Source organism: Prionailurus bengalensis, chromosome B3 (genome assembly GCF_016509475.1).
Source record: "Prionailurus bengalensis isolate Pbe53 chromosome B3, Fcat_Pben_1.1_paternal_pri, whole genome shotgun sequence".
Lineage (NCBI taxonomy): Eukaryota > Metazoa > Chordata > Mammalia > Carnivora > Felidae > Prionailurus > Prionailurus bengalensis.
Genome location: NC_057355.1, coordinates 73283858 through 73310368, shown reverse-complemented (window position 1 = coordinate 73310368; position 26511 = coordinate 73283858). Strand labels below are relative to the sequence as shown.

The 26511-nt window shown below is 38.1% G+C and overlaps 1 long non-coding RNA gene and 1 gene segment (V, D, J or C); one reads left to right on the top strand and one right to left on the bottom strand.

Moving 5' to 3' along the window:
* Positions 1-26511, top strand: part of LOC122468866 — a 58500-nt gene that overhangs the window by 30732 nt on the left and 1257 nt on the right. The window lies entirely within an intron of this gene.
* Positions 19064-20453, bottom strand: LOC122468852. The segment is given in 2 exon segments: positions 19064-19735; positions 20209-20453. Coding segments are annotated over 2 exon segments (492 nt in total).

Genomic DNA, 26511 nt, shown 5'->3' with positions numbered 1-26511 from the left:
AGTGTATCCCCAACAAAACTTCAATTCTAAGGGATGTACCTCAGGAAGGAGTAAAATAATCTCAGAAGAAAGGTCTGAGATGCAAGAAGGGATAGTGAGCAAAGGAATTGGTAACACAGGGATAATCTAAATAAATATCAGCAGTAAAAGCCAATATTAATAATTAATAATTTCTTTTCCTTTTTAAAAAAAGATGTTTATTTTTGAGAGAGAGGGAAAGTGTGAGGGAGAATCCAAAGCGAGTGCTGTGCTGACAGCAGAGAAGCCTGATGCCAGGCTCGAATTCACAAACTGTGAGATCATAACCTGAGCCAAAGTCGGATGTTCAACCTACTAAGCCACCCAGCTTGCCCCAGCGATGTTTTTTCCTTTTAAAGTCATGATCTAAAACAGCTGATGATAGCATGGAAGCCAGTAAAGTTCAATTTAAGTTATAGTATTTTAAGGTTTGAAAATTTTTCAGAAAGGTGGTTAAGCCATAGATTAACTTTAGATTTTAGGTATGCATGGTAAATCTTCAAAGATAAATACTAAAGGATTATTTTTAGAAGGAGCATGTAACTTCCAAACCAAAAGAGGGGGAAATGGGATAAGAAAAAACAAAAGAAAAAAAAATAACAAAAAAGAAGACACAAATTGAATCACTTCCCCACACGCAAAAGGGGGAAAAGGAGAAAACAAATATAAAGAATACTTTAAGGGGATCCTGGGTGGCTCAGCTGGTTAAGCAGTCCAACTTGGGCTCAAGTCATGATCCCACAGGTCATGAGTTCAATCCCCGCATCGGGCTCTGTGTTGACAGCTTGGAGCCTGCTTCAGATTATGTGTCTCTCTCTCAAAAATAAAAAACTTAAAAAAATATTAAAAAAAAAGAATACGTTAAGATGGTGGAATCAAGTCTTAATTCTGAAAAATTATAAAAAATGTAAATAGAACTAACTCACCCATTAAAAAGTAGAGATTGTAAGATTGATACAAAGCCAGAATCTAGTCACATCTTTTTCAAAGAGACCATCTTAAACATAGGAGTCAATGAAGTTTGAAAGTAAAAGATGGAAAAATATGTGCAGGGAAATCCTAACCAAAAAAAAAAAAAAAAACCTTATGAATCTATGTTAATAATGGAAAAAAATACTTTAAGGCAAGAAATATTTTTAGGGATAAAGAAGGTCTTTAATCAATAATAAAAGTTTACTTAATTCCAGTATGATGGAATGATTCTTAACTTCCATGTATTTAATATTAAATACATAAAGCAAAAATTGATGGAATGGTAGAAATTGAAAAATTCACTTATAGTGATATTTCAATATATCTCTATCAATTACTGACAGGACAAGGAGACAAAATGTTATTTATTATACAAAAGACCCACACAGAGTTGATTTAATAGACATATATAGAACTCTGCACAAAAAATGAGAGGATATTTCTTCTCAAGCACATGCAGATAATAAAAAATAACTAAACATTAGACTATAATGTATATTTGCACAAATCTCAAAGAATCAGTATTATCAATGTATTCTTTAATAAACAAATAATACTGCTACATATTTTAGATGTGATCATGTAATTCTGATTATGTTAAAAATACGGACCTATCCCAAGGGATGTATTTTGAATTATTTATAGATGGAATGACTAACGTTTAGAATTTGCTTTAAAATAATTCAGCTGGGTAAGGGTCAGAAAAAAGGAGTATGGATGAAAAAGATTGGTCATAGAGTGATAATTTATCATTGTCGAATTCAGGTGATGAGTACATATTTATGATATTATTCTTTCTTTTGTGCTTGTTTGGAGATGTCCATAATAAAACATTAATTTAAAAATACTATTGGGGCACCTGGGTAGCTTAGTCAGTGGAGGCAGCAACTCTTGATTTCGGCTCAGGTCATGATCCCAGGGTCACGGGATCAAGCCCTACATAGGACTCCATGCAGAGCGTGGAGCCTGCTTAAGATTCTCTCTCTCTTCCTCTGCCCTTCCCCCACTACTCGCATGCACGTTCTTTCTCTGAAATAAAAAATAATAATAATAAATCAAAGTACTACCCATTGAGATACTCGTCATTTTTCTCCTTTAATCTGCTAATGTTGGAATTATATGAATAGATTTTCCTAATGTTAAGCCTTCCACACATTTCTAAGATAAACTTTACTCATAGTATTTTATGTTACATATTCATGATTAGTTTATATTTGTCCATATTTTTAATTTAAAAATTTTCAGTTATTTTCATAAATGAAATTTCTTTTTAATTTCCCTTTCTTAACTGTCTTAATTGGTTCATTTATTTTTTATTTATTTTAAATTATTTTATGCTTTTTTAAAATTTAATTCCAGGGATGCCTGGGTGGCTCAGTCGGTTAAGTGTCTGAGTTCAGCTCAGGTCATAATCTCACAGTTCGTGCGTTCAAGCCCTACATCAGACTCTGTGCTGACAGCACAGAACCTGGAGCCTACTTCAGATTCTGTGTCTTCCTCTTTCTCTCTGCCCCTCCCCTGCTCACATTCTGTCTCTCTCTCTCAAAAATAAATAAACATTTAGAAAAAATAAGAAAAAATTAATTCCAGTATTGTTAACATACAATGTTATATTAATTTCAGGTGTACAATAGAGTGATTCAACAATTCTATACATTACTCAGTGCTCATCATGATGAGTGTACTCTTAATCCCCTTCAACTATTTCACCCATCCCCATCCACCTTCCCTGCGGTAACTATCAGTTTGTTCTCTATAGTTAAGAGTCTGTGTTTTGGTTTGTCTCTTTTTTCTTTGTTCATTTGTTTTATTTCTTAAATTCTACATATGAGAGAAATCATACGGTATTTGCTTTTCTCTGACTGACTTATTTTATTTAGCATTATACCCTCTAGATCCATCCATGTTGTTGCAGATGGCAAGATATCATTCTTTTTTTATGGCTGAGTAATATTCCATTATGTGCAAATCCCTTGCCCATTTTAAAATTGGTATTTGCCTTTTTGTTGTTGAGTTGTAAGTTATTTTTTATATATTCTCAATACTGTGTCCTTATCAGATATATGACTTGCAAATATAGTTTTCCATTCTGTGGGTTGTCTTTTCATTTTCATTGGTGGAAAACTTTGTGGTCTCTGACAAAAGTTCTTACTATAGATAAAGTGCAGTTTATTTTTTTCTTTGGTTGCTGTGCTTTTGATATCATGTCTAAGAAATGGTTACATAGTCCAGGATCACCAAAATTTTGCCTGTATTTTCTTCTGAGAGCTTATAGTTTTGGCTCTTACATTTAGATCTTTGATCCACTTGAAATTTTTTTTCAGTTTTCATTTATTTATTTTGAAAGAGACAGAGAGAACATGAGCGAGGGAGAGGCAGAGAGAGAGGGAGACAGAGAAAATCTTCGCCATTAGCACAGAGCCAGATGCAAGCATCGAACCCATGAAACCATGAGACCATAACCTGAACCAAAATCAAGAGTCTGGATGCTCAACTGACTGAGCCACCCAGTGCCCCAATTTGAGTTAATATTTGAATAGGTGTATATTCTTTTGCACGTGGCTATCCAGTAGTCCCAGCACCATTTCCCCATTGGATGGTCTTAGCACCCTTGTTAAAAATCATTTGCCTATAGATGTCTGGGTTTACTCCTGAACTCTCAATTCTCCTCCACTGATATCTATCCATTTTTAAAGAGAGATGTGTTAAATCTTCTACTGTGATTTTGTACTGATCATTTCTCCTTACGTACTGACAAAATAAAGTAAATAAATCTCTCTACATATTAAAAAGGAGTTGTGTTCATTAAGCAAAGAGCACAATCTTTAGAAGATAAAGCCTTGAATACATGAGAGTTTGCAGTAATGGCAGGTGAGAATTCTACCACTGAACCACCAATGCCCCATGAGAGTTTGCAGTAATGGGAGAGCAGGGCACATAGGTTGTGTGTATGTTCATATTTCATGCCAAGAGGAGCAGCAGCTCGAGGCAGCATAGTGACTAGGGTTCCAGCTGCAAGTTTATGTGCAGGTTGCAGGTGCTCGGGGAGCACAGTGCTGTGCACTGCACAAGTAGGTGCCTGCATGTTTAGTCTCAGAGGATGAGATGTTCAAGAAGCTGTCCATTCTCGTTGCACCCAACTGAGCAGTCAGTTTTCCACTTCTGGTCACTTCACCAGCCTTATATAAGGCTATCAGTAGGACAAGGCCTTCCCTAGGATCCTGCTTGAACCATAGTAAGGTGTTGATTGTACTTGAGGAATTGCAGTTCATGGAGACATCCTCTCCTTCCCGAACAGACACAGACTGAGGACTCTGATTCACCTGCTGGCCATTCACCCCTGTTTAGAAAGACAAAAGAAGGTATTCAAAATCATTTTTTAGGTCACTTTTGTTGGAGCTGTGATGGGCACTCTTCCCTAACTCCCAGCTTTACCACTGTGCTTTTTTTCTTTCCTCCCTCCCTGTCTAGCTTTTCTCCTTCTGCTTCTCTTTTCATAGACCTGACTAAAACATCACCTTTTGCCTTCACAGAATTTCCACCTCTTTAGAATTCTCTGTGTGAGACTCAGAAACCCCCAAGACTCACATGTCAGCTGCGTCCACAAGAATATTAATGAACCTTTGAGGAGCATCCTTATCACAAGTCGTTCAGCAAAGAATTATTTCCTAAAAGGGTTTTTGCTTCAAGAAACTCCTCTGAGCTTCGTGTAACGCTATAAATACCACCGTGATGTTAAAATATCTGTTCTGTGTTTCAGCCAATCTGATCTCTAACTGGAGGTTTCTCTGAGTTTGGAGCTGATCTTGAAGGTTAAGTCTGAATGGAGACACCGCCCCCTTATGACTTGTCACTGGATTGCTGTTCTTTCATGCCACTATTGGAGAGTTGTAAAAATAATTCTGTTTCTCCCATTCATTTGATGAACCCTTATGAGTACCCACTATCTGCTAGGGAAATACAGAGATATGAACAAGACAGACAGGAACTCTGCACCTGGGCACCTTATAATATCTCCCTGGAAAATCAGTGAGAGCTGGATTTATGATTAAGCATGGTGAATCGGAGACATATTTTTTTTCTCTGTGCCTTTCTCAGAAACCACTGAGAGTAAACATTCTTTTAAAAGTCACGAACCTCAAAGGACATATAGAACAGAGACAAGAGATGATGACGGCCTGTAAGACGTTTAGGGAACTGATTGTGAACAGATAACTGGTAACTGGTTTAGCTGACTGAAGAAAGTTGAATCCTAAGGGCCCACAGAGGGCAATGCCAACCAAAACCCAGGTGCTCTGAAAATCTCAAGAATTTGGGCACTTGATACTTCAGAAGATCAGAGTGAGGGGTGCAGGGTAAGGGAACTTTAAACAGAATGTACCAGGTATAAAGTATAAAGTATCAAGTTATACTCTCAGATCTCCCATCCTGACCTGGAAAAGTCAGATGTCCACTCCTTTCCACCTGCTTTCATGGAGAAAAAAAAATACCCTATTTTTTTCTAAAGATATTGACTAAAGAGGCATATAAGAGTCTGGGATACCAAGTTCAATTGAGAACTAAATGAGGCAAATACTGAAAAACAGAGGAACCAGAGCCACCTCCTTTGCTCAGATCCCACATTCATATCCCACTAAGTATGAATGAGCATCTGGGATCACAGGGCATTTGACAAGATTACCTTAACATGAAAGGCAGAGACGAGAACGAAAAGAGAAAAGGACCCTGACAGTGACAATGCAGGAAAAAGGTTACCGTTGCTTACTGACAGAGTAGGGTGAACATTCTGACTTTTTTAAAAGAAGAAAATAAAACTTTGAATAATAGCAAAGACTCATTTTTATAGAATGGAATTTTAGAGGGGAAGTTTTGTCTTTAAGAAAAAAAAATGATCTGACAACTTGGAGTTTCAAATGCCGAGGATCTGGGCTGAGTGCCTGAGGAACACCTTGTAGCTTCTATCCTGATTTACATAAATGAGCTTCCTACCTTGTACTGACCAGGGCATTCATTTTCTATCCCATTGTGCTTCTTAGACTTAGGAAAGCAGGGCTTTTTTAGGGTCAATGCTAATTGTAGGTCTAGGTTTGCCAGAGGGTTACTTCTGTGTGTATATTTACCTTGTTTCTTCTCTATTCCTTTTCCTAAAGCAAAAATACTGGCAACCTAACATTCTCTTTTTTCTCCCTTTCCTTTCCTTTCCCTTTCCCTTTCCTCTTTCTTTCTTTCTTTCTTTCTTTCTTTCTTTCTTTCTTTCTTTCTTTCTTTCTCTATACCCAATGTGTGGCTTGAATTTACAACTCTGAGATCAGGAGTCACAAGCCCTACCAGTTGAGCCAGGCAGGTGCCCTTTCTTGCTTTTTAGTGATGCTGCAATATTTTATTAAAGTAATGCATTTTTTTAAAAAAGAAACAAAGCAAACAGAATAAACAAAAAACCGGGACATCTCCTTTTAGATAAAAACAAATTTGCATTAATCTGGTAATCTTTAATGATATGTGGGAGGCATAAAGAGGACAGGTCAAGTTTATCACTAGATCTACTGCCCCCTTGTAATCATCAAGGTGGCTGTTGCAGTCTCCCTGATGATGAGCCACTGTTCCAGTTCTCCATGAATCCCTGATGTCTTAGGGCTTGAAAGCACCCCCATTTTCTTGAGATTGCTGGCAGAATATTTATGTCCCCTAACAGAGAACAGGCCAGGTAGCAGTGTATGAAGGGTGACAGTAAGCACATGTCATACTTTTCTGGATCCTGAATTTAAAGCTTTTTTTTTTTTTTTTTTTTTTTTTTTGGTATTTTGAAACAAATGAGGGCATATTACAGAATAGAATGTGACACATGAATTTTAAAGACAGAACATGAGATTTCAAAGAGATATCATCTCTATAGTAGACAACATCTCACGGGCCTATGAGCATACAGCCTCACTCTCCTAGCTGTTAGCAGGAATTTGTAGGAAAACTTTCAAAAACACTGAGGTTAATGAGAGGACCCATATATGTCTTAAGTGTGCAAACTACAACCTAAGAAATACAGTTGCTATGTATTCTAATTTAATTGTTCAGATAATTTTCTAACTAGAATGACTCTGCCAGAAAATCAAGCACAGCAAATGGCTTTAGTGAGCTTGTGCAGAATGAAAACCCTGCCAAAAAAGGGTAGATTATTACTATTTAAAGTTGGAGGAGAAAATAGATATCAATCAGGAACCCCAGAAAAATAAAGTAAAGTAAATATGAGAGGCCACCACTTTTAAGTGCAGGACACTGATACATAGGCTGCATACATTGTCCCAGTGGAGAGATTTGAGACTCAAAAAAGGTCTAACTCAGTTACCTGGTGGGGTCAGGAGCAGAGTAACCCAGTGTCCATCATTTTTTATTTTTTTTAAGTTTAGATTCAAATTAGTTAACATACAGTGTAGTATTGGTGTCAGGAGTAGAATTTGGTGATTCATCACCTACATACAACACCCAGTGCTCATCCCAACAAATGCCCTCCAAGTACATCACCCATTTAGTCCATCCCCCACCCATCTCCCCTGCATTAACCCTCAGTTTGTTCTCTGTATTTAAGAGTCTCTTATGCTTTGCCTCCCTCTCTATTTTAATCTTGTTTTTGGTTCCCTTCCCCTATGTTCATCTGTTTTGTTTCTTAGATTCCACATATGAGTGAAATCATATATTGGTCTTCCGCTGCCTAACTTATTTCACTTAGTATAATACACTGTAGTTCCATCCACATCGTTGCAAATGGCAAGATTTCATTCTTTTTGATTTCCAAGTGTATATACCACATCTCCATCATTTTCTGATATGCATTTTACAGAATGCATTGCACAACCTGCCTTCTGGCTTCAGAAAATTTGTTCAGGGGCACCTACTAAAAGGAAGCAGGCAAGGTAAGGATTCATCACGTGATAGGCGAGTGGCCTCTATGTCTCTGGAGTGGCTGTGGCGTCCAATGTGTTCCCCTAGAATTCCAGTTTTCAAAAGCATTCATTGATGCTAATATCTTCTCTCACTCAGCTTTCCCATGAGTAAAATGCATATAATAATATCTGTCATTCTATGCCTTTTATGGTATTGAATCTAAATGGCCATGGTTCTTTCCATGTTGTGTGTTGCACACATCTATCACAATGATTGTACGTAGATTGTGTCTATCTTAGATAAGAGATACTACAAATTACTGTGTGTAGTGTCAAGCAATAGAATCTCTGTTCTTTTTCTTTTCTGGATTATATTATCCTTCTAAGCAAATTTGAATAATAACATATTTAAAAAATTTTTTTTTGCAGTGTGGTGCCTGTACCCTTGCCCACGGGAGCCACCCCAGATGGGTACACCATGGTTTAGCAGTGTGGGAAACAGCATTTGACACAAAATCTCCTTTCTCTCCAACAGTCACCCTAAGAGAAAGGGCACCATTGGAGGTGACTCCCTTTGAATCTCCTCCAATGTTCCCTTTTCAAATACAAGCAATCCAGGGAGAGCTAATGTAGAATGTTGCACTGAGATGTTAGGTTACAAACCAACTTCATTTTGGAGACTGAGCTGGGAAATGGTTATGGAATCGATAAAGTGGGAGAAGATTTTGGAAAGCAATTTGGTGACTGGGAACATTAGGCTTTGGGTGGGCAAAAGGGTGTTAAAAGGTCGCAGGGTACATTAGGAGTTTGGGGAAAAGCAGGAGTGGCTGATAGGAGGGAGGTTCATAAAGGTGTGGGGATGGGGAAAAACTAAGGACAAAATCTCTGCATGCGCATCTGGCCTTAAGTGCACATCTTTTATCAAAGACAATGGATAAGACAAGTGGGAAAAATGTCTGTAAGATGAATGCTGCTGCAAGGATGAAATATAATTTGTTTCTTTTTGAAACTACATCAGAGTGAGGGGCTGCAGCCAATGGGCAGTGAGAACGGGTGAGGCCCTATTGTTGGAGAAGAGAGGGGCAGTCTGAGAACTGTTTTCGGTCTCTCTGTCATTTATCTATCCATCCATTTGTCTATCTCTATATTTGTAATATAAACTTAGGAAAAAAATATTGCCCCTGACTCCTCCCAGTGCGACAATATTGCTGCCCTGATACTCATGGTATAGGCCTAAAATGCCACAAGGAATCTCCTAAATGACTCAGAATTTCTTTCTGTTAATAAGCTGAGTGAGTAGCAGAAGGGAAAGAGTTTCCTTGGGACACTAAAGGCACAAGGTTTGTGCACAGTTATTGCAAAAATCACTGAAATCCATGCCATTCTTATCCCAGTTTGAGGTTCTATCTACTAAAAAGTACGAATTACCTAGACAGAAAATCAAATGAAATTAGGGAATCAAGGTAGAGCTTCCCCTACTCTCACTCCAGAACTTTCTTCTTCTTGTGTGTGTTTTTGTTTTTTGTTTTTTTTTGTTTGAATTTTTGCTTTTGTTTCTTTGTTTTGTTTTTGTTTTTGTTTTGCAATGAGACTACGGCATCTTCCTAAGGCTTCTCATCTTGGCAAGTGTCCAGTCACCCCTTTGGAGCCCTGTGTCAACAGAGCATCTGTGGCCCAGCTGCATGTTTGGGGACAGCCTGTACAGGTCTGGAGATCACAGTGTATCTCCTGCACAGAGATAGATGCCTGAGTGGCTGGGCTGGGAGGCTGTGATATGCAGGGAAATTTGCTGCTTTTTCTCATCCAACTTAGCAGTAATTTTTTCATGACTCTTTTCTTCCCCACTTTTCTGTAACATCATCAAGGAGCTTAGACCTTCACCATTCTTTTGCCTGTACCAGCCCAGGGTATAGAAAGTCTTTGATGAACTGCAGTTTATGGTGAAATCTTCTCCCTCTTGGATGATCAGGGAACGTGGACTCTGCTCCAGTTCTTGGCTACTGACCCCTGTTCAAAGAGACAATATAAAGAAAATACAGAAGACCGGCGTAAGATCATCATGACCCCAGTAGGGGTGGTTTTTCTCCGCCGAGCTCTTCACCTCCCCCCAGGAACAACGTTATCACATCAACATAGAATATTGTCTATCTTTCCAACATGTAACTGGCTCTCAAATGGGCCTACCCGGGACAAGAAGAGGACTCAATTCCTGCCCTCCGGGAGCTGTCACCATCCCCTGACTCTCCTAGATGAACCGTATACTTACAGGCCACTTGCAACTCTAATATTCCTATGAGTACTTGGAGGAGAGTCTCCATCCTTTGGTTCATCAGAAAACACAGCCCGATCAGGTGTTGTCATATGAGCTTTCACAGCACAGTTTACTTTAGCTCTGGGGTCTCTCATGGGTGGGAGGAGACTGAGCCAGAGACCAGGCTTGTTTTCCTGTTCTTCCAGCGCTGCGCAAACCTGAACTCAAACACTTTTTAAACACTGCCACCTTTTGGCCAGACTGAGAAATATTGAATAATGGAGGACTTCCAAAATTAATTTATATATATGAGGTACACTTATTTATTACACCAGGTATGGTATTTATTATTAGATATAGAAAATATCCTGTTACCTTTGCATGCTTGAAACAGTTTCCCCTTGTAATAAAAGGAAAATGAAAAATTCTGCTCTCTATAACCCTGATTAATTGGTTTTCAACATTTAGTTCTGCCTGCTTTTGATTTAGGTCTTTCAAAAAACTGCTTTATTGAGGCATACCTGACATAATAAACTGCATATATTTAAAATGTACAATTTGATAATTTTTGACATGGGCATACAAATGTGAAATCATAAGTCACTGAGCTCTCTAAGTCTTGGATCTTGGTCTTTTGCCTTTGTTTCCCTCTTTTTTATGCTACATTATTCTCCATAATTTTGTCTTCTAAAACACTGAGTCTCTGCTCTGCTTCACCCATCCAAATGTGAAATCATCATCACAATCAACATACTGAGTATATGCACGTCCTCAGATCCCCACCCCCCACCTTGTGACCCTATTCATCGTGCTCCTTTTTAACCCCTCTGGTATACTTTCCTGGCACTTCACTCCAACCCCTATTCAGCCCCAGGCAATCAGTGGTCTGCCTTCTCTTACTAAAAGGGCTTGCATTTTCTAGAATTTTATGTAAATAGAATCATAGGGTGTGTATTCTCTCATCTGGTGTCTTTTGGCATATTTCTTTTGAGATTCATCCATGTTGTTACATTTATCGGTAACTGATTCATTTTCATTGTTGACTGGTATTCCATTGTGTAGCTATACCACAATGTATTTATCCATTCACCTGCTGATGGACTTCTTGGTTATTTCCAATTACCGTTTTCCAAACAATTGTGAAGATTCACTTATAATTGTTTATGTAGACATAAACTGTAATTTCTTTTGGGTTAGAACCCAGAAGTGTAATTGCTAGGCTAAATGGTGGGTTCATGTTTAACTTGTTAATAAACGGTGAAACTGCTTTCTCAGTGATTGTACCATTTACATTCCCAACAGTGTAAGAGTTCCAGTTTCTCCAAGATTTCACCAATACTTGGTATGGTCTGTCACTTATATTTTAGCCATTCTAGTAAGTATGTAGTGGTATCCTGTCATTTTAATCTGCGTTTTCCTTAAGAATAATGATGCTAGCATTTTTTCCACGTGTTTATTTACTATACATAGGGTTTTTGTTTGGTTTGGTTAAGTGTTTGCTCAAATCCTTAACCCATTAAAAAAATTGACTGTCCTTATTAAGTTCTGAGAGCTTTTAAAATATATATTCTAGATATAGGTCTGCTTTTAGGTATATGTTTTGCAAAGATTTTCTCCTAGGCTATGGCTTCTGTTTTCTATTTTCCTAACAATGTCTTTTAAAGAACAAACATTTTTTTTAAGTTTATTTATTTTTGAGAGAGAGAGAGAGAGAGAGAGAGAGAGTGTGTGTGTGTGTATGCATGAAGGAGGGGCAGAGAGGGAATTTCAAGCCGACTCTGTACTGTTAAGCACAGAACCCAATGTGGGGCTCAATCTCATGAACCGTGAGAGCATGGCCTGAGCCAAAAACAACAGTTGGATGCTTAACCAACTAAGCCATCCGGGCATCCCTAAAGAGAAAACATTTTTAATATTGTGAAGTCCACGGTACTGATTTTTTTAAACCCACTTTATTGAGGTATGATTGACATACAAAATGCTATATGTGTTTAATGTATACAACTGGGTGAGTTTGGAGATAAATCTATATTCATGAAACTATCCTTACAATCAATGCCATAGATATATCCATACCTACAAAAGTTTCCTCCTGCTCTCTATTTTTAAATTTTTATTTTTTTGTGTGATAGAAACACTAAACAGAGGTCTACTCTCTTAGCAAATTTTAAAGTATACAATATAATATTGTTACCTATAGGCACTGTGCTCTGCAGTAGATCTCTATGACATATTTATCTTGCATATTTGAAAACTTGTGTCCTTTGACCAACATCTCCCCACTCCTGCTTCCTCCAGCCCATAGCAACCACTATTCTATCCTTTGCCTCTATGAATTCAATGATTTTTAGATTTGTTATATAAGGGGATCATGTAATGTTTGTTCTTCTCTGTCTGGCTTATTTCATTTAGCATAATGTCTTCCAGGTTCATCCATTTGTCACAAGTGGCAGGGTTTTCTTCTGTTTTAAAGGCTGAATTATATTCTACTGTATGTAAACACCACATTTTTTAAGTTTATTTATTCATTTTGAGAGAGCAAGAGTGGGGGATGGGCAGGAGAGAGGGAGAGAGAGAGAATCCCAAGCAGGCTCTGTACTGTCAGCACAGAACCCGATGCAGGCTCGAACTCACAAACTGTGAGATCATGACCTGAGCTGAGATCAAGAGTCGGACACCTAACTGACTGAACCACCCAGGCGCCTCCACATTTTCTTTATCCATTTATCTGTTAATGGACATTTAGGTTACTTCCGTGTCTTGTCTATTGTGAATAATGCTGCAATGAACATGGGAATACAGATATCTTTGAGATCCTGACTTCAATTCCTCTGTACATATACCCAGAAGTGGGATTGCTAGATCATATGGTAGTTCTATTTTTCACTTGTGTAGATTTTAAAATCTTATGTCATGTATCCTTTGCATCATAATTAATTGATTTTTGCCAAATCCACAGTATCTAAGATTTTCCCTGGTGTTTTATTCTAGGAGTTCACAGTTTTAGCCCTCTCATTTTGTTCTCTAATCTATTTGGAGTCAATTTTTTATATTGTGTGAGCTAAGGGTTAAGGTTTATATTTTTGAATATGGCTATCCAACCATGCTATTAAGCTATTAAGCATGATTTGTTAAAAAGATTATTTTTTCCTCATTGACTTGTTATGGTACTTTTACTGAAAATCAATGGGCCATATATGTGTGAGCCTATTTCTGGACCTTTTATTCTGTTCCAGTGTTACATTTGTCTACCTTTACATTGATCCCATAGTTTCTCAATTATTGTATTTTCATAAAAACAATAATATTAGTAGTGTTGGTTCCTTAAATTTGCTATTGCTTTCAAAATATTTTTACTAACATAGTCCCTTTTAACTTTCATGCATACCTTACAATCCTTTTGTCAATATCAACAAAACTTTCTGCTGGGATCTTGATTGGCATTACATTGAATATGTAAATCAATTTGGAGAGAATTAACATTTAATATGGGTCTTCCAAGCCATGAATACAATAATTCTACATTTATTTAGCTCTGAAGTTTCCCTCTGAAATTTTTGTATATCTTTCAGTGTACAAGTGTAGCACATTTTTGTCAAATTGGCTGCTAAATTTAGTTTGTTGATGCCATTATAAACTGTATGATATGTATTATATTTTATTTCAATTTTGATTGTTTATTATTAAAACATAGAAACACAGTACAATTGGTAGTTTGAGACTGTATCTCGTAACTTTGCCAAACTCACTGATAGCTATACAGTAGCTTTAAAATTTTTTTTAATTTTTTTAATGTTTATTTATTTTTGAGAGAGAGAGAGAGAGAGAGAGAGAGAGAACGAACAAGCAGGAGGAGGGGCAGAGAGAGAGAGAGAGGGAGACACAGAATCCCAAGCAGGCTTCGCACTGTCAGCACAGAGCCACATGTAGGGCTCTAACTCACTAATCGAACCATGAGATAACCACCTCAGCTGAAACTAAGACCTAGTCATCCAGGAGCCCCTATAGTAGCTTTTTGAAATCACAGATTCTGTAGGATTCACTGCATAGACAATTATGTTGTTTGTAAACCAGGAGTTTCTTTTTCTTTGCGCATATGATTGTCTTTTCTTTTTTCTTTTGGTCTCATTCATTGCATGGATCTTTCTTCTGTTCCTTTCTCTCTTTCTTCTACCCTTGGCATTCCCATTATGTGTATGTCACACCTTTGTAGTTGCCACAGTTGTTGGACATTCTGTTCCTTTTTTTCAGTCTTTTTTCTCTTTGCTCTTCAATTTTTAAGGCTTCTATTAATATACCGTCTAGCTCGGAAAGTCTTTCCTCAGCTGTGTCCAATTTACTAATAAGTCCATCAAAGGCATTTTTCATTTCTGATACAGTGTTTGTCTTCTCTGGCATTCCTTTTTTGGTTCTTTCTTAGGCTTTCCATCTCTCTGCTTACCTTGCCCATCTGTTCTTATGTGCAGTCTAGTTTATCCATTAAGTTCTTTTTTTTTAAGTTCTTTCATTAAAAAATTTTTTTTTAACATTTATTTATTTTTGAGAGACAGAGAAGGAGTAGGAGAGGGGCAGAGAGGGAGACAAAGAATCCAAAACAGGCTCCAGGCTTTGAGCTGTCAGCACAGAGCCCAATGCAGGGCTTGAACCCACAAGCAGTGAGATCATGACCTGAGCTGAAATGGGATGCTCAACCAACTGAGCCACCCGGGGGGGGGGGGGGGGGGCCCTATCCATTAAGTTCTTTAGCAAATTATACTTGTTTTAAATTCTTGGTCTGATAATTCCAGCATCCTTGCTGTATCTGATTTGATGCTTGCAGAGCACCTGGGTGGCTCAGTCAGTTAACGGTCTGACTTTGGCTCAGGTCATGTCCTCACAGTTTATGGGTTTGAGCCCAGCACTGGGCTCTGTGTTGACAGTTCAGAGCCTAGAGTCTGCTTCTGCTTCTGTGTCTCCCTCTCTTTCTGCTCCTCCCCTGCTTGCACTGGCTCCTGTGCTCTCTCTCTCTCAAAAAAATAAATAAACATTAAAAATTTTTTTTTGAACAGAGTGCCCTTGCCAGTCCCCCCTCCACCGCCCCCCCCTCCTGCCACCACCTGCCAGAAGCAGAAAGGGATTTTTCTCTGAAATTTACTTTCGAAAACCTTTGGAGATCTATTGCACAAAACTGTGGGCACACCCTGTTACCGGGGCCTCCTGGAGTTTTTAATTCTCAGACTTGTCCACACTGAGCCTCCAGCAATTCATGAATTACAATTCAGGTTTTCCTATCAGGCTTTGGCTCCTGAGGTGATTTCTGTTTGCGAATCTCTGCTCCAGTAAACAGTGAATCCCTGTAGTATTTGTCTGTCTTTCCAGTCTAGGGTGTGGCCCGTTGGCCTGTGGCCTCCTCACCAAGAAGAGTTGATAGTTTTTCAGTTTGTTCAGCTTTTTACTTGTTATGAGAATGGAGTGATGACTTCCAAGCTCCCTCCATGTGGAAACTGAAAACGGAAGTTTCTGCAATGTACGTCTTAATTTATTACAATCACTTTTAGATTAATGCTAACTTAATTGCAATAAAACACAGAAACTTTGCTCTAAGGTAGCTCAATTTCTTCCCTCCTCCTTTGGGCTATTCCTGTCATATATATCATGTCTATGTATGCTATAAGCCCAACAATAGTGCATTATAATTTTTACTTTCTACTATCTTCTTTTTTAAAAATTAGGAAGAGAAAGGAGAAAACATATTTAAAGGACCTTTTATAATAATCCAGATATTGACTATTTGCAGTGTTCTTCCTGTGGTTTTGCATTATTGTCTGATGTCTTTTCTTTCCTCCCAAATGGTTCCGTTCCCTGGCCCCTTCTTTTGTTATTATTACATATATTATAAGTTTATAAACTATAAGTATGCCATACAGTTTGAAACTTATTGTTTCATGCAATTTTCTTTTATTTTTTTTTTCAAAAATTTTTTTTTACATTTATTTATTTTTGAGAAACAGAGTGAGACAAAGTGTGAACGGGGGAGGGGCAGAGAGAGTAGGAGACACAGAAGCAGGCTCCAGGCTCCAGGCTCTGAGCAAGCGGTCAGCACAGAGCCTGATGCGGGGCTCGAACCCACGAACTGTGAGATCATGACCTGAGCCGAAGTCGGACACTCAACCGACTGAGCCACCCAGGCACCCCTGCAATTTTCTTTTAAATCAATTAAGAAAATGAAAGAAAAACATATGTATACTTCCTTTCTATATATTTACTTGTATAATTATAATTACTTTTACTTGTGCGTTTTATTTCTTTAGATGCATTCAAATTGCCATCTGAGGGGTGCCTGGCTGGCTCAGTCAATAGAGCATGCAATTCTTGGTCTTGGGGTCATGAGTTTGAGCCCCACGATGGGTGATTTCTTTTTGAGACTATATTTTTAAAAATTACCATCTGATATCATTCCCTTCCTTCTTCTCTTCTTAATTGAAGTCTAATTCACATACAGTGTTATATTAGTTTCAAGTGTACTAATATAATTTCATTTCATTTTGAAAACTTTCCTGTAGTGTTTCTTGTTAAGCAGATCCCTGTTAGCAATGGATTTTCTCAATCTGAGTTTATGTGGGAATGCCTTTATTTTGCCTTCTGAGGAAAGCATTTTCCTGAGCAGCTTCTAGTTTAGGGAAAGGAATAAAATAGATGTGTCACTTCGAGTGAAGAACATCACAGGCACAAGTGTGCAAGGGCACCTTGGCTGACTGATGGGGAGGCAGGAGTGTTCCTATCCTAGATCTCACCCACTTGGAAGGAATTTGAACAATGTAGCATGTGCTAGGGCTGCTGGAACAAAGTACCACAAACGGCACAGCTCCAAAAACAGAAATAAATTGTTTCACAGCCCTGGAGCCTAGAAGTCTAAAGTCAAGATGTCAGCGGATTATTTCCTTCTGAGGGGCATGAGAGAAGGATCTGTTCCATGCCTCTCTTCTGGGCTTGAAGACTCATTACTCTGATCTCTGCCTTCATGTTTACAAGGTATTTGCCTTGTGTGTGTCTGTCTCCAAATTTTTCTCTTTTATAAGGATAGAAGTCATGTTGGGTTAGGGCCCACCCATAATGATCTGATTTTAACTTGATTATCTCTGTAAAGACCCTATTTCCCAATAAGGTCATATTTTGAAGTACTGGAGGTTAGGACTGCAACGTGTGTGTGTGTGTGTAAAGTGCAGAATTGTGGAGTCCATCATTTTGATCAAGAGTCCTGTCTCCCCTCGTCAAATATCTAACCCTAGCAGGGCTCACAAGTTCCTCCTTCAAACGGATTAAAAGAATGTTCTCGATTAGAAGAAAATGTAAGAATTTCAATTTATCAACTTGAGATAGGTAAAGTCTTCCTAGAAGACTTAGATTTGATGGTATAAAAATTACAATATCCCCAATAATCATTGAATAAGCAAACTTAAAAGATGTAATACATTTGGAGAAAGTCTGTGCAATATATATAACAGGGAAAGTAATTCATATTATTAAAAAGAATTTTTACAAATAAACAAGAAAAAGATAATCTATAAAAGTGCAAACACACAAGCTAAGTTGTTCAACTACCCTATGTTGTTGAACCATCAAGCAAATGCAAATGAAACCAACAAAATACTTGCAAGGTGTCTAAATTCTAAAACACATAGATAATAGTGTTAACCAAAATGCAGGGAAATAGGTTTCCCATATGCTGTGTTTTGCAGTGTAGACTGGTAGAGCCATTTTGGAAGGCAAATTTTCAATATCTGTAAAAATATAAAATAGGCATATCCTTTGACTGGCAATTTCACTTCTAAGAAATCATCCATATATAAATATATATGTATATATATCATATGTATATATATTTGTTGATTTATGATTCTGGTTAAGATAACTAAGAGAAGTAAAAAAAATTAAATATTATTAGTAAGTGTGCAGGTTAATTAAATTTTTATGCAGTCATGCTAGAAAGTCTGTGTGGGCACATGTGTGTCTATGAGCACATCTCAAAAATACATTTAAAAATTTTTTTAATGTTTATTTTTGAGAGAGACAGAATGTGAGTGGGTCGGGGGCACAGAGAGAGGGAGACACAGAATCTGAAACAGACTCCAGGCTCTGAGCTGTCAGCACAGAGCCCGACGCGGGGCTCGAACTCACGAGCTGTGAGGTCATGACCCGAGCCGAAGTTGGACACTCAACCAACTGAGCCACCCAGGCGCCCCTCAAGAATACATTTTTACATAAAAAAAAACCCAAGCTGCAGGAAAATACACATGGTATAGTCCAACTTATATAAGGGAGTTGGGTATTTATATGAACGCTCTTATAAATGAAAGGGGATGAGATTGTCAAGACATACTCCAAGATGTCAAAATGGGTTATCATAGGAGCTGAGAAGGAAATGAAGTGGAGATTGGGAGAGTCAGTGTTGGACTTTCAGGCTTTGCTCCACGTCCTTATGTAATAATATCTTGAGTCTTTTGCGATGAGAGAAGATGTGTGTGTTTGTGTGTGTGTGTTGTGTAATAATAATATCTTAGCATAAAACCTAAAAATGAAATATCCACATATTTGTCCTATAGTTACCCCTTTCCCCAAATTGCCTCTATCCCGGTGATGTGTGTTGTACAGATAAGCAACAAAGAAAATTCCAAATTTTTTTCAAGGGCAAATGAATCAGTTTCTGAAATTCATTCGCATTTTTGAGAAGTTGGAAGGACTAATTGGTGCGATATCCAGAGGTTGGGTGCCTCCTCCGATCTGAGTGAAGAAAGTCTGTGAGACAACCCAATGGTTGTTCCCACCTATTTTGGGGAGACCTATATAGAAAGCAACGTTTGATGAAGACAAAGAACTATGGCAGCACTGGGTGTTATATGTAAGTGATGAATCACTAAATTCTACTCCTGAAACCATTATTACACTATATGTTAACTAACTTGGATTTAAAATTAATTAATTAATTAATTAAAAATATATTAAATTAAAAAAAAAACAAAGAGCTATGGCAAATTCTCATTTCCCTTTCCCTTTATGGCAGGTTTACAATTGTGTCTCTTCGTTTCCTTGCAAGCGTTTTAGTCCTTCCCTTTAATAACTAAGCCCTTCTTCTGCATCCTCTTTGATCCTTTTATTCTTTCTTCCTTGACTTCCTTACAATCTTCTCTTCACCTCTTCCCCCTTTTCTTCTTTACGTCTCTTCTACTGGGCTCCTGCTCATTCTTGTGCAGTGACCTCTTGAGATGACAGCTGCTGCTTCCCTTCCCCCCCTTCCCCTCCCTTCTCCGCCAGGCAGATAGTGTACAGGTGCGACCCCATCTGTCCCAGTGTGTGTCTCTGGCGATGCAGTAGTACACGGCGGCATCTCTCAGGGTAACCCGGGGCAGGACCAAGGTACTGGACTTTCTGTCTTTTGCGATGGTTAGAGAGGCCATTCCATTAGTCACATTGTCTTTTAGACCATGAATCAAATACTCTGGCCCATGGTGGGGAATCTGTCGATACCAATGTATGTACTCACTCCCACTGATTGTGGAGTGGTTGCAGGGCAGGCGTACAGGTTCCTCTTCTGTACTCTCCATTGCATTTGGCTGTGTGGTCTTAGCATCGCTCATAATACCTGAGGGGTTGAGAGACAGTAGATTAGCTCTGGGTGGTCAATTGTGGGTGCCTCTAAGGTCAGGTTCACAAGCATTCCCAGAACTCTCCTCTTGGCCTTGTCCCAAAACCTAAACATTTTTGTGTGTGCTACACAGGACAAGAGAAATATTACTGGCATGTATTATTGATCCCTCCAGATCCACAAGGCCAAAGATAAATTTCTGTGTTCCATGACACTTGGTTTCAAGGACCTCAAAACTCCTTACAGCCTGAGAGCTGTGAGACTCAGGAGGTCTTCTGTAAATAGTGGGTATGATTTGCTCCTCACAATGATACTCAGAGACACTCTCTAGAGAAACATAGATGAACAGAAGTGTATAAATGCAAATTTTGCCAGTCATTTGGTAAGTATAGTGGTAGAAATAGAAGAAACAGATGCCTGCCTTTTGCTTTAGCTGAGAAAGTTCTCTTTATTAGACCTAGATCACTTACCTAAAGTTAGGAGAATAGCTAATCCCGTCAGTGATCTCATAGTTCAAGTGCAAACTGGAGTCCCAGGTCGCAGAGCTCAGGATCTGTATCTTAGCCTACATTGGGGGAGGTCCCAGCAAGACCTAGGCAGCCAGTAGCACAGCCCTCTGCCAGGCAGCTTTCCAGTTGGGTGTTTCCAAGACAAGCATCAGGTGAACACGGAGCAGTCTCTTGATTGGGTCTACTCCCACCCCTAGGATTAAACAAAAAAATTTAAAAGAGAACAAGGATATTTTCCCAATGTCCAGGCCTAATTTAAAGGGCTTACACTGAGATCCTTTTCAAGGCTCAAACTCAAATTGGCTAGGTCTGAGTGCAGCTGAATGAGCAAAATCATCCCCAAAGAGATTATCCAACTCTCATTTGTGGCACAAGGTAAAACCCACCACTAATTGATAACTTGATGTTCCGCTGAGCTGGTATGAATGTCTTTTAATCCAAGAAACCTATATTGAGCCCTGTTTTTTAATCCAAGAAACCTATATTTAGCCCTGGACTGTATAAGGAACACGAGAATTCCTATCTGTATGCTCAGCCAGAGACAGTACATCTCAGGAGCAGTAACAATTTAACTTCAAAAGTTAGAAACTTCTTTCTGGTTAAAAAAAAATGACCATAAGCTGAGCTAAAAATCCAATAACATTGGAAGAAAACATTTGCAAGTTTATGACAAAAATAACTTCACAGTTGTATGATACTACTGTGCGTACTCTAACAGGAAAAGAAAAAATTGGAATCCAGTGTAAAAGCCAAAGTGAAAAAAAAAAAGCCAAGGTGCCTGGTATTCAGGTCTTCCATGTTGGCTCCTGAAATGATATTTTAAGCTTCTTCCAGACAGACGTTGTTGGATGCCTCTGGTCTTGATACAGAAACCAATGACTTGAATGGTACTTATTCCTATCCCACCTGGGCCCATCTTCAACACATATTTTCTCATCTCCAAGCCTAGTGGTGGTGTGCATTGAGTCCGCTAAAAAGAAGGAAGGAATAAGAAGATATTATTTGAAACGAAGCCATTTTACAAGAGGTGGAAATAAACATAAAAGAGTTTCCCTATTTATTCTAAAGAAGTGGTTGTTATTAAAGAAATGGGATAGAATAAAGTTAAAATTTTTCATCCTTCTCTGCTCTAATAACTAAACTTATCACTTTACTATAGGAGCCAATATTTGGCCATTAAAAATTAAACTATTAATCACCTCTCTCTTTTCTTCCCATGAGAGGTCCGCTCTTTGCTCTGCATTGGGTAAGAGGTTTACCTATGTCCTTGAGGCTGTGTTCTCATTCCACGTGAGATTATGAAGTGCAAGGTGACAGGGGAGGAAAGTGAAATTTTTGTGCAACTCAATGATAATCTCCCCCTCAGTCTGGAAGGAGCTTTGGTTTGCAGGTGTAACAGCCCCCTCTTGTGACCGTGTGTATGAACTTCTTTACTTAGAACTAGGAACCAAGTCTGTCCACAGTCTTTCAAGGTTTGTGTTTTAGGTCTAAAGATAAATACCTTGTCTATGATACCTCCCTCTAGTGGAAGACTCAGTGAAGACCTTCCTACCACAATACTCTGAGATGAAAGACTGAATTATTTTCAGTCACTCAGGGATTTTAGAACTATTTCTGTTAGGTTTTTTCTCCCAAAAGTAGTTGTAAAACTCACTCTCAACCAAATTCTTTTCACTTTCCTTAGTACTTTCTTCTTCCTGTGTTTGAAGGCAGTTCCCAAAGCCCACATTGTTTGTTGTTTAGCATAGGATTTGGTGAAAAGGGGGCAGAAAAAGGAAACTATTAGCAAATAATGCATTGTTTTAGGCAAGTCGCTTTTCTAAGGGGAACAGAGGGGATCTATCTGGCAGGTTATCTCACTAATGCTGACTAGGTAATTCCATGTTAACTGGTTAAAGTTTACATTCCTGGAAGGTTGGAACTACAGTTAGGTTAGGGATTAAGTCTTGGTTTACTGATGTGGGGTTTAGCACAAGTGACTCCATTTTGAGCCTTCTGTTTCCTTTTTAACAAGCCTAACTATTTAGGGACAATTAGAGAAGCACTGGGTGGTTTACTTTAACCCAAGATACAAATGTAATACTTGGCAATCTCAGGGAACAATATTGTTTTATACACTGAGCTCAATTAGGAGAACATTTTTTTAATAGAAAGGAAGTTTACATTAGAAAGTCTCAACTGGGCTACCACAGTGCCTTCCTTCTTCCTGTCAGTGGTTCATGGGTTTTTCCTAAGCCTCTAAGCAGGTGGCTGCCTTTGTGGAGCTCCAAGGTTTTTGTTCATCTTCCACTATTATTTTTATTACCGTGGAACTACTGAGAGCACAGAAATACACCGCCGAGTCTGCCAGTTGTACGAGAGAGATGGTGAGAGCGATGGATTTTTCTGTCTTTTGAAAGTTCATGGAGAGGCGACCCTGCTTTGCATTTGGCTTGTTTTCATCCTGGTAAATGAGGAAATGCATCCTTCCACTGGGAGGCTGTTTGTACCAATACAAAGTATAGTAATTACTCCAACTGGTTTCATACTTGCACTCCATGGTGGCAGCTTTTCCTTCCTGAATTATTACCGTATTCTGCATTTGGATCACTTTCTCAGCCATGCCGGATCCTATGGAAAAAGAAAGGAAGTTTGGTTCTCTGAAATGTCTCAGATGGGTCATGAGGACTGGATTAATCTATGACACAAGGAGAAAGAAAAGAACCACATAGCATTTCATTTCCCCATCATCTCTCTTCCCTCTTAATATCCCTGTTCGTTACAGCTTGCAGAGTCCCATTCTCGAACTAGAAGAGGCAGCTGAGGCCTCATATTTACGGCCACTCTTACTGAAGCCAAAGGAGGCCAGGAATGCCCACAGCAGGCCAGGGCAGAGCATGATAGAAATTCTTCTGGTTGAAATTTCTCTTTGTCTCACTCCAGTCCAGAGACCAGCTCTTATCTGAGTCTCTGAGTGTAGGGTTCCTGGGGCTATAAGATGTTTCTGTCCCCAAATAGGAAGTAAGGTTCACAAGTGGGATGTCCCACTGCTATATGCAGAGACTGAAAATCTATCCCACCGCAAACCTCTGCTTTGCCTTGATGTTCTTCTGTAGCAATACACTTGAAAAATGGCTATTCTATCCAGCAAGGTACAAAAATGAAGTTTAATTATCTTTTTGTTATTGAATTCTCACTTAATATTATTGTGATCAGAGACTATATTCTGAATGATTTAAATCCTTTGCAACTGATTAAGTCTTGCTTTAAGATCCTGAATATTGTCAACTTTGATCAGTATTCTGTGAGCATTTGAAAAGGATATATATTCTGTTGTTTGAGGTTAAAGTGTTCTGAGATATGTAAAGTAGGTAAAGAATATTAATTGTGTTGGTCATATTTTCTCTACATTTCTACTGAGACATGTGTGTTAATGCCTGCCACTGTGGTTGTATATTTGTTTGTTGATTTTTACATCAACAAATTCTACTGGTTTAATTCTACTGATTTATGTTTGATATATTTTGAAGCCATGCTATTAGGTGCATATAAAAATAGAATTGTTCTATCTTCTTGGTAGATTGTGCACTTAATCATTTTGAAGAGTTGCTCTATATCTCTAATAATTCCTGGTTTAATGTCTACTTTATCTGATATTGGTATAGCTCCTCAGCTTTCTTTTGGCTAGGGACTCCCACTGTCTTGTTATCCATATGCAACAGAATGAAACTGTTATCTCTGCCTCCCACCGTACTAAAAAATTAACTTGAAATGGATCAATGACCTCAATGTGCAAACTAAAACCATAAAACTCTTAGAAAAAAACATAGATGTAGATCTTTGTGACCTTGAATCGGGCAATGGTTTTAAAATATGACATCAAAACACAAGTAACTAAAGAAAAAATAGATTAGACTTCATCAAAATTAAAATCTCTTCTACTTCAAAAGATACCATCAAGAAGGTAAAAAAGAGAACCCCCAGAATGGGAGAAACTATCTGGAAATCATATATCTGTTAAGGGTTGAGTATCTGGAATATATAAAGAACAACTTAAGGATAAAAAGACAAATAACCCAAGGAAAAATTTAATTTTAATAGGGTTTTCCTAGACTGCTAGGGTTGGTGGAGATAAAGGTGACAGGGAATGTTACTTTCCCAAATATACTATACATATTTTCACTATATTTCCTTTTATATAATTTTTATTTTCTACCTTGTGTTTTTATTTCCTATTCACAAATCCAAAAGTAATTTGTATTACAAATATTTTCACTACTCTTAGCTTTCCTTTATAAATATTATTTTCTTTTGCCTTATAAAGGAGTTGGTGACGTGTCTTCCCCTCATATTTGAATCATTTGTTTAAAATAGTTATTACTTTCCTTTCATAAAGGAGCATTGGGAAAAATGGAAAAATTTCATACCATTGCTGATGTATATATAGACCTGTGAGGAATGAAAGAAATCGGTGGTATGTTTGGGCAAAATCTCAAAACTCATGAGTAGTATCAATTGAACCCTGAGTATAGACATTCCTTAAAAACTTTCCCAGTTATTTCTGGTGAGCAGAGGAGAGAGGCAGAGTTACATGTTGCTATCTCTTCCTGTTTATCCTACTCAAAAACAGTGTCTGACACACAGCAGACAGTAAATATTTGTTGAATGTAGAATAGTTGCAATGTGAAAAAGTTTTGCTGGAATTTTTCTGATTGCTCCTTGAATTGCATCTTTTATAACGAACACCCAATACTTTGAAGATGGATTGTACAAAGGAGAATGGCCATAAATGTTACATGAAAAGTATATTTTATATGTTAGACTGATACGGAGGCATATGCAGATGGATCATCTAGAGTAAAAATATTTATAGTAAATGGTTATCTTTGGGCAGCGGAATTTTAAATGACTTTAACTTTTCTATCACATTTTCTATACTCTCAAAAGTGTCCATAATGAGCATGTGTTAATTTTATCATAATTATTTAAGGCAATATTTTTTTTCTGAAGGCCTTCCACATTGTCACCCAGAAGAGTTTTAGATTTCTTTGGCACATTATGAACCATGTAAGATTTCAGTGAAAGTAACTTAAATACCCCAATGAGGTTATCCTTACAATTTATTTATTGACTTAAAAACACCACTATTTCTCTAGAAATATAATATATTGGAGCTAGTACAAATTGTAGTAGCTCATCTTGAGTTATTGAAAACGGAATTTTTAATAATCACAATGATGAGATCTCTGCATTCATTTCAAATTGGAAATAAACACATTATGGCAAGCCATTCAATCCCAAACCTGCTCGAGGACAAAGAATGTGGCTGGGTCCCCAGCTACAGGCTGCAGGTGCCTGAAGAGTTCTATATAACTACTAAACAGAAATCCAAGGCTGAGTTTCCTGACTGGGTGGCTGTGATATGCAAGAAGGCACATTCAACTTTTTTTTTCAACAGTACTGTGAATCTCCTGTCCTGTTTTCTATCCACATTTGAATGAGTCTGTTAGAAATGTAGAGTCTTTCTCTGCTTCCTTCCTGTACCAAGGAAATAATTCAAAGCCCTGTCAGTATAACTGTACTTGATAACAGCTGTTTTTCTCTCCCAGACATTCAGAATTGATCGACTCTGCCCCACATCCTTTTTTTTGGCCACTCACCCCTGTTGAAGCAATGAAGCTGAGTTACTGGATAATTTTCAGAATTTGCATTTTATTTTTAGAGTCTATAGGAAACTTGAGAACCAGAATGACCCTCTTTTCCTTCCCCAGACTTGTGATGGATCCTTCCAGAAACCCTTGGACTCACAGTGTCAGCATCTGTGACAAATCTTAGAAAAATATGTTAATAAGAAACGTCCTTTTTTTTTTTTTGGCCAACTTCCTCAGAATTATACCTAGCGAATAAAAGTGTATGAATTAACATCTCTGTCAGGAGCGTCCAATCACGTCATCTCTAGGAGCAGAAAATAGAAGCCATGAAAATCTAGAGTTCTACAATAAGGCTGCCCTGACCTAAGTACCAAAGTTTTCCTGAAACAATCTTATTGTTTCATGAGCCATTGAAAATCCAGCTTCTTGAATTATTGTTAATGTATATAAACTTAAGAACACTATTGTGGGATCTCAAGAAACTTAACAGAAGACCATGGGAGAAGGGAAGGGGAAAAAATAGTTACAGAGAGGGAGGAAGGCAAACCATAAGAGACTCTTAAATACAGAGAACAAACTGAGGGTTGATGGGGGGGGGGTGGGGGAGAGGGGGAAATGGGTGATGGGCATTGAG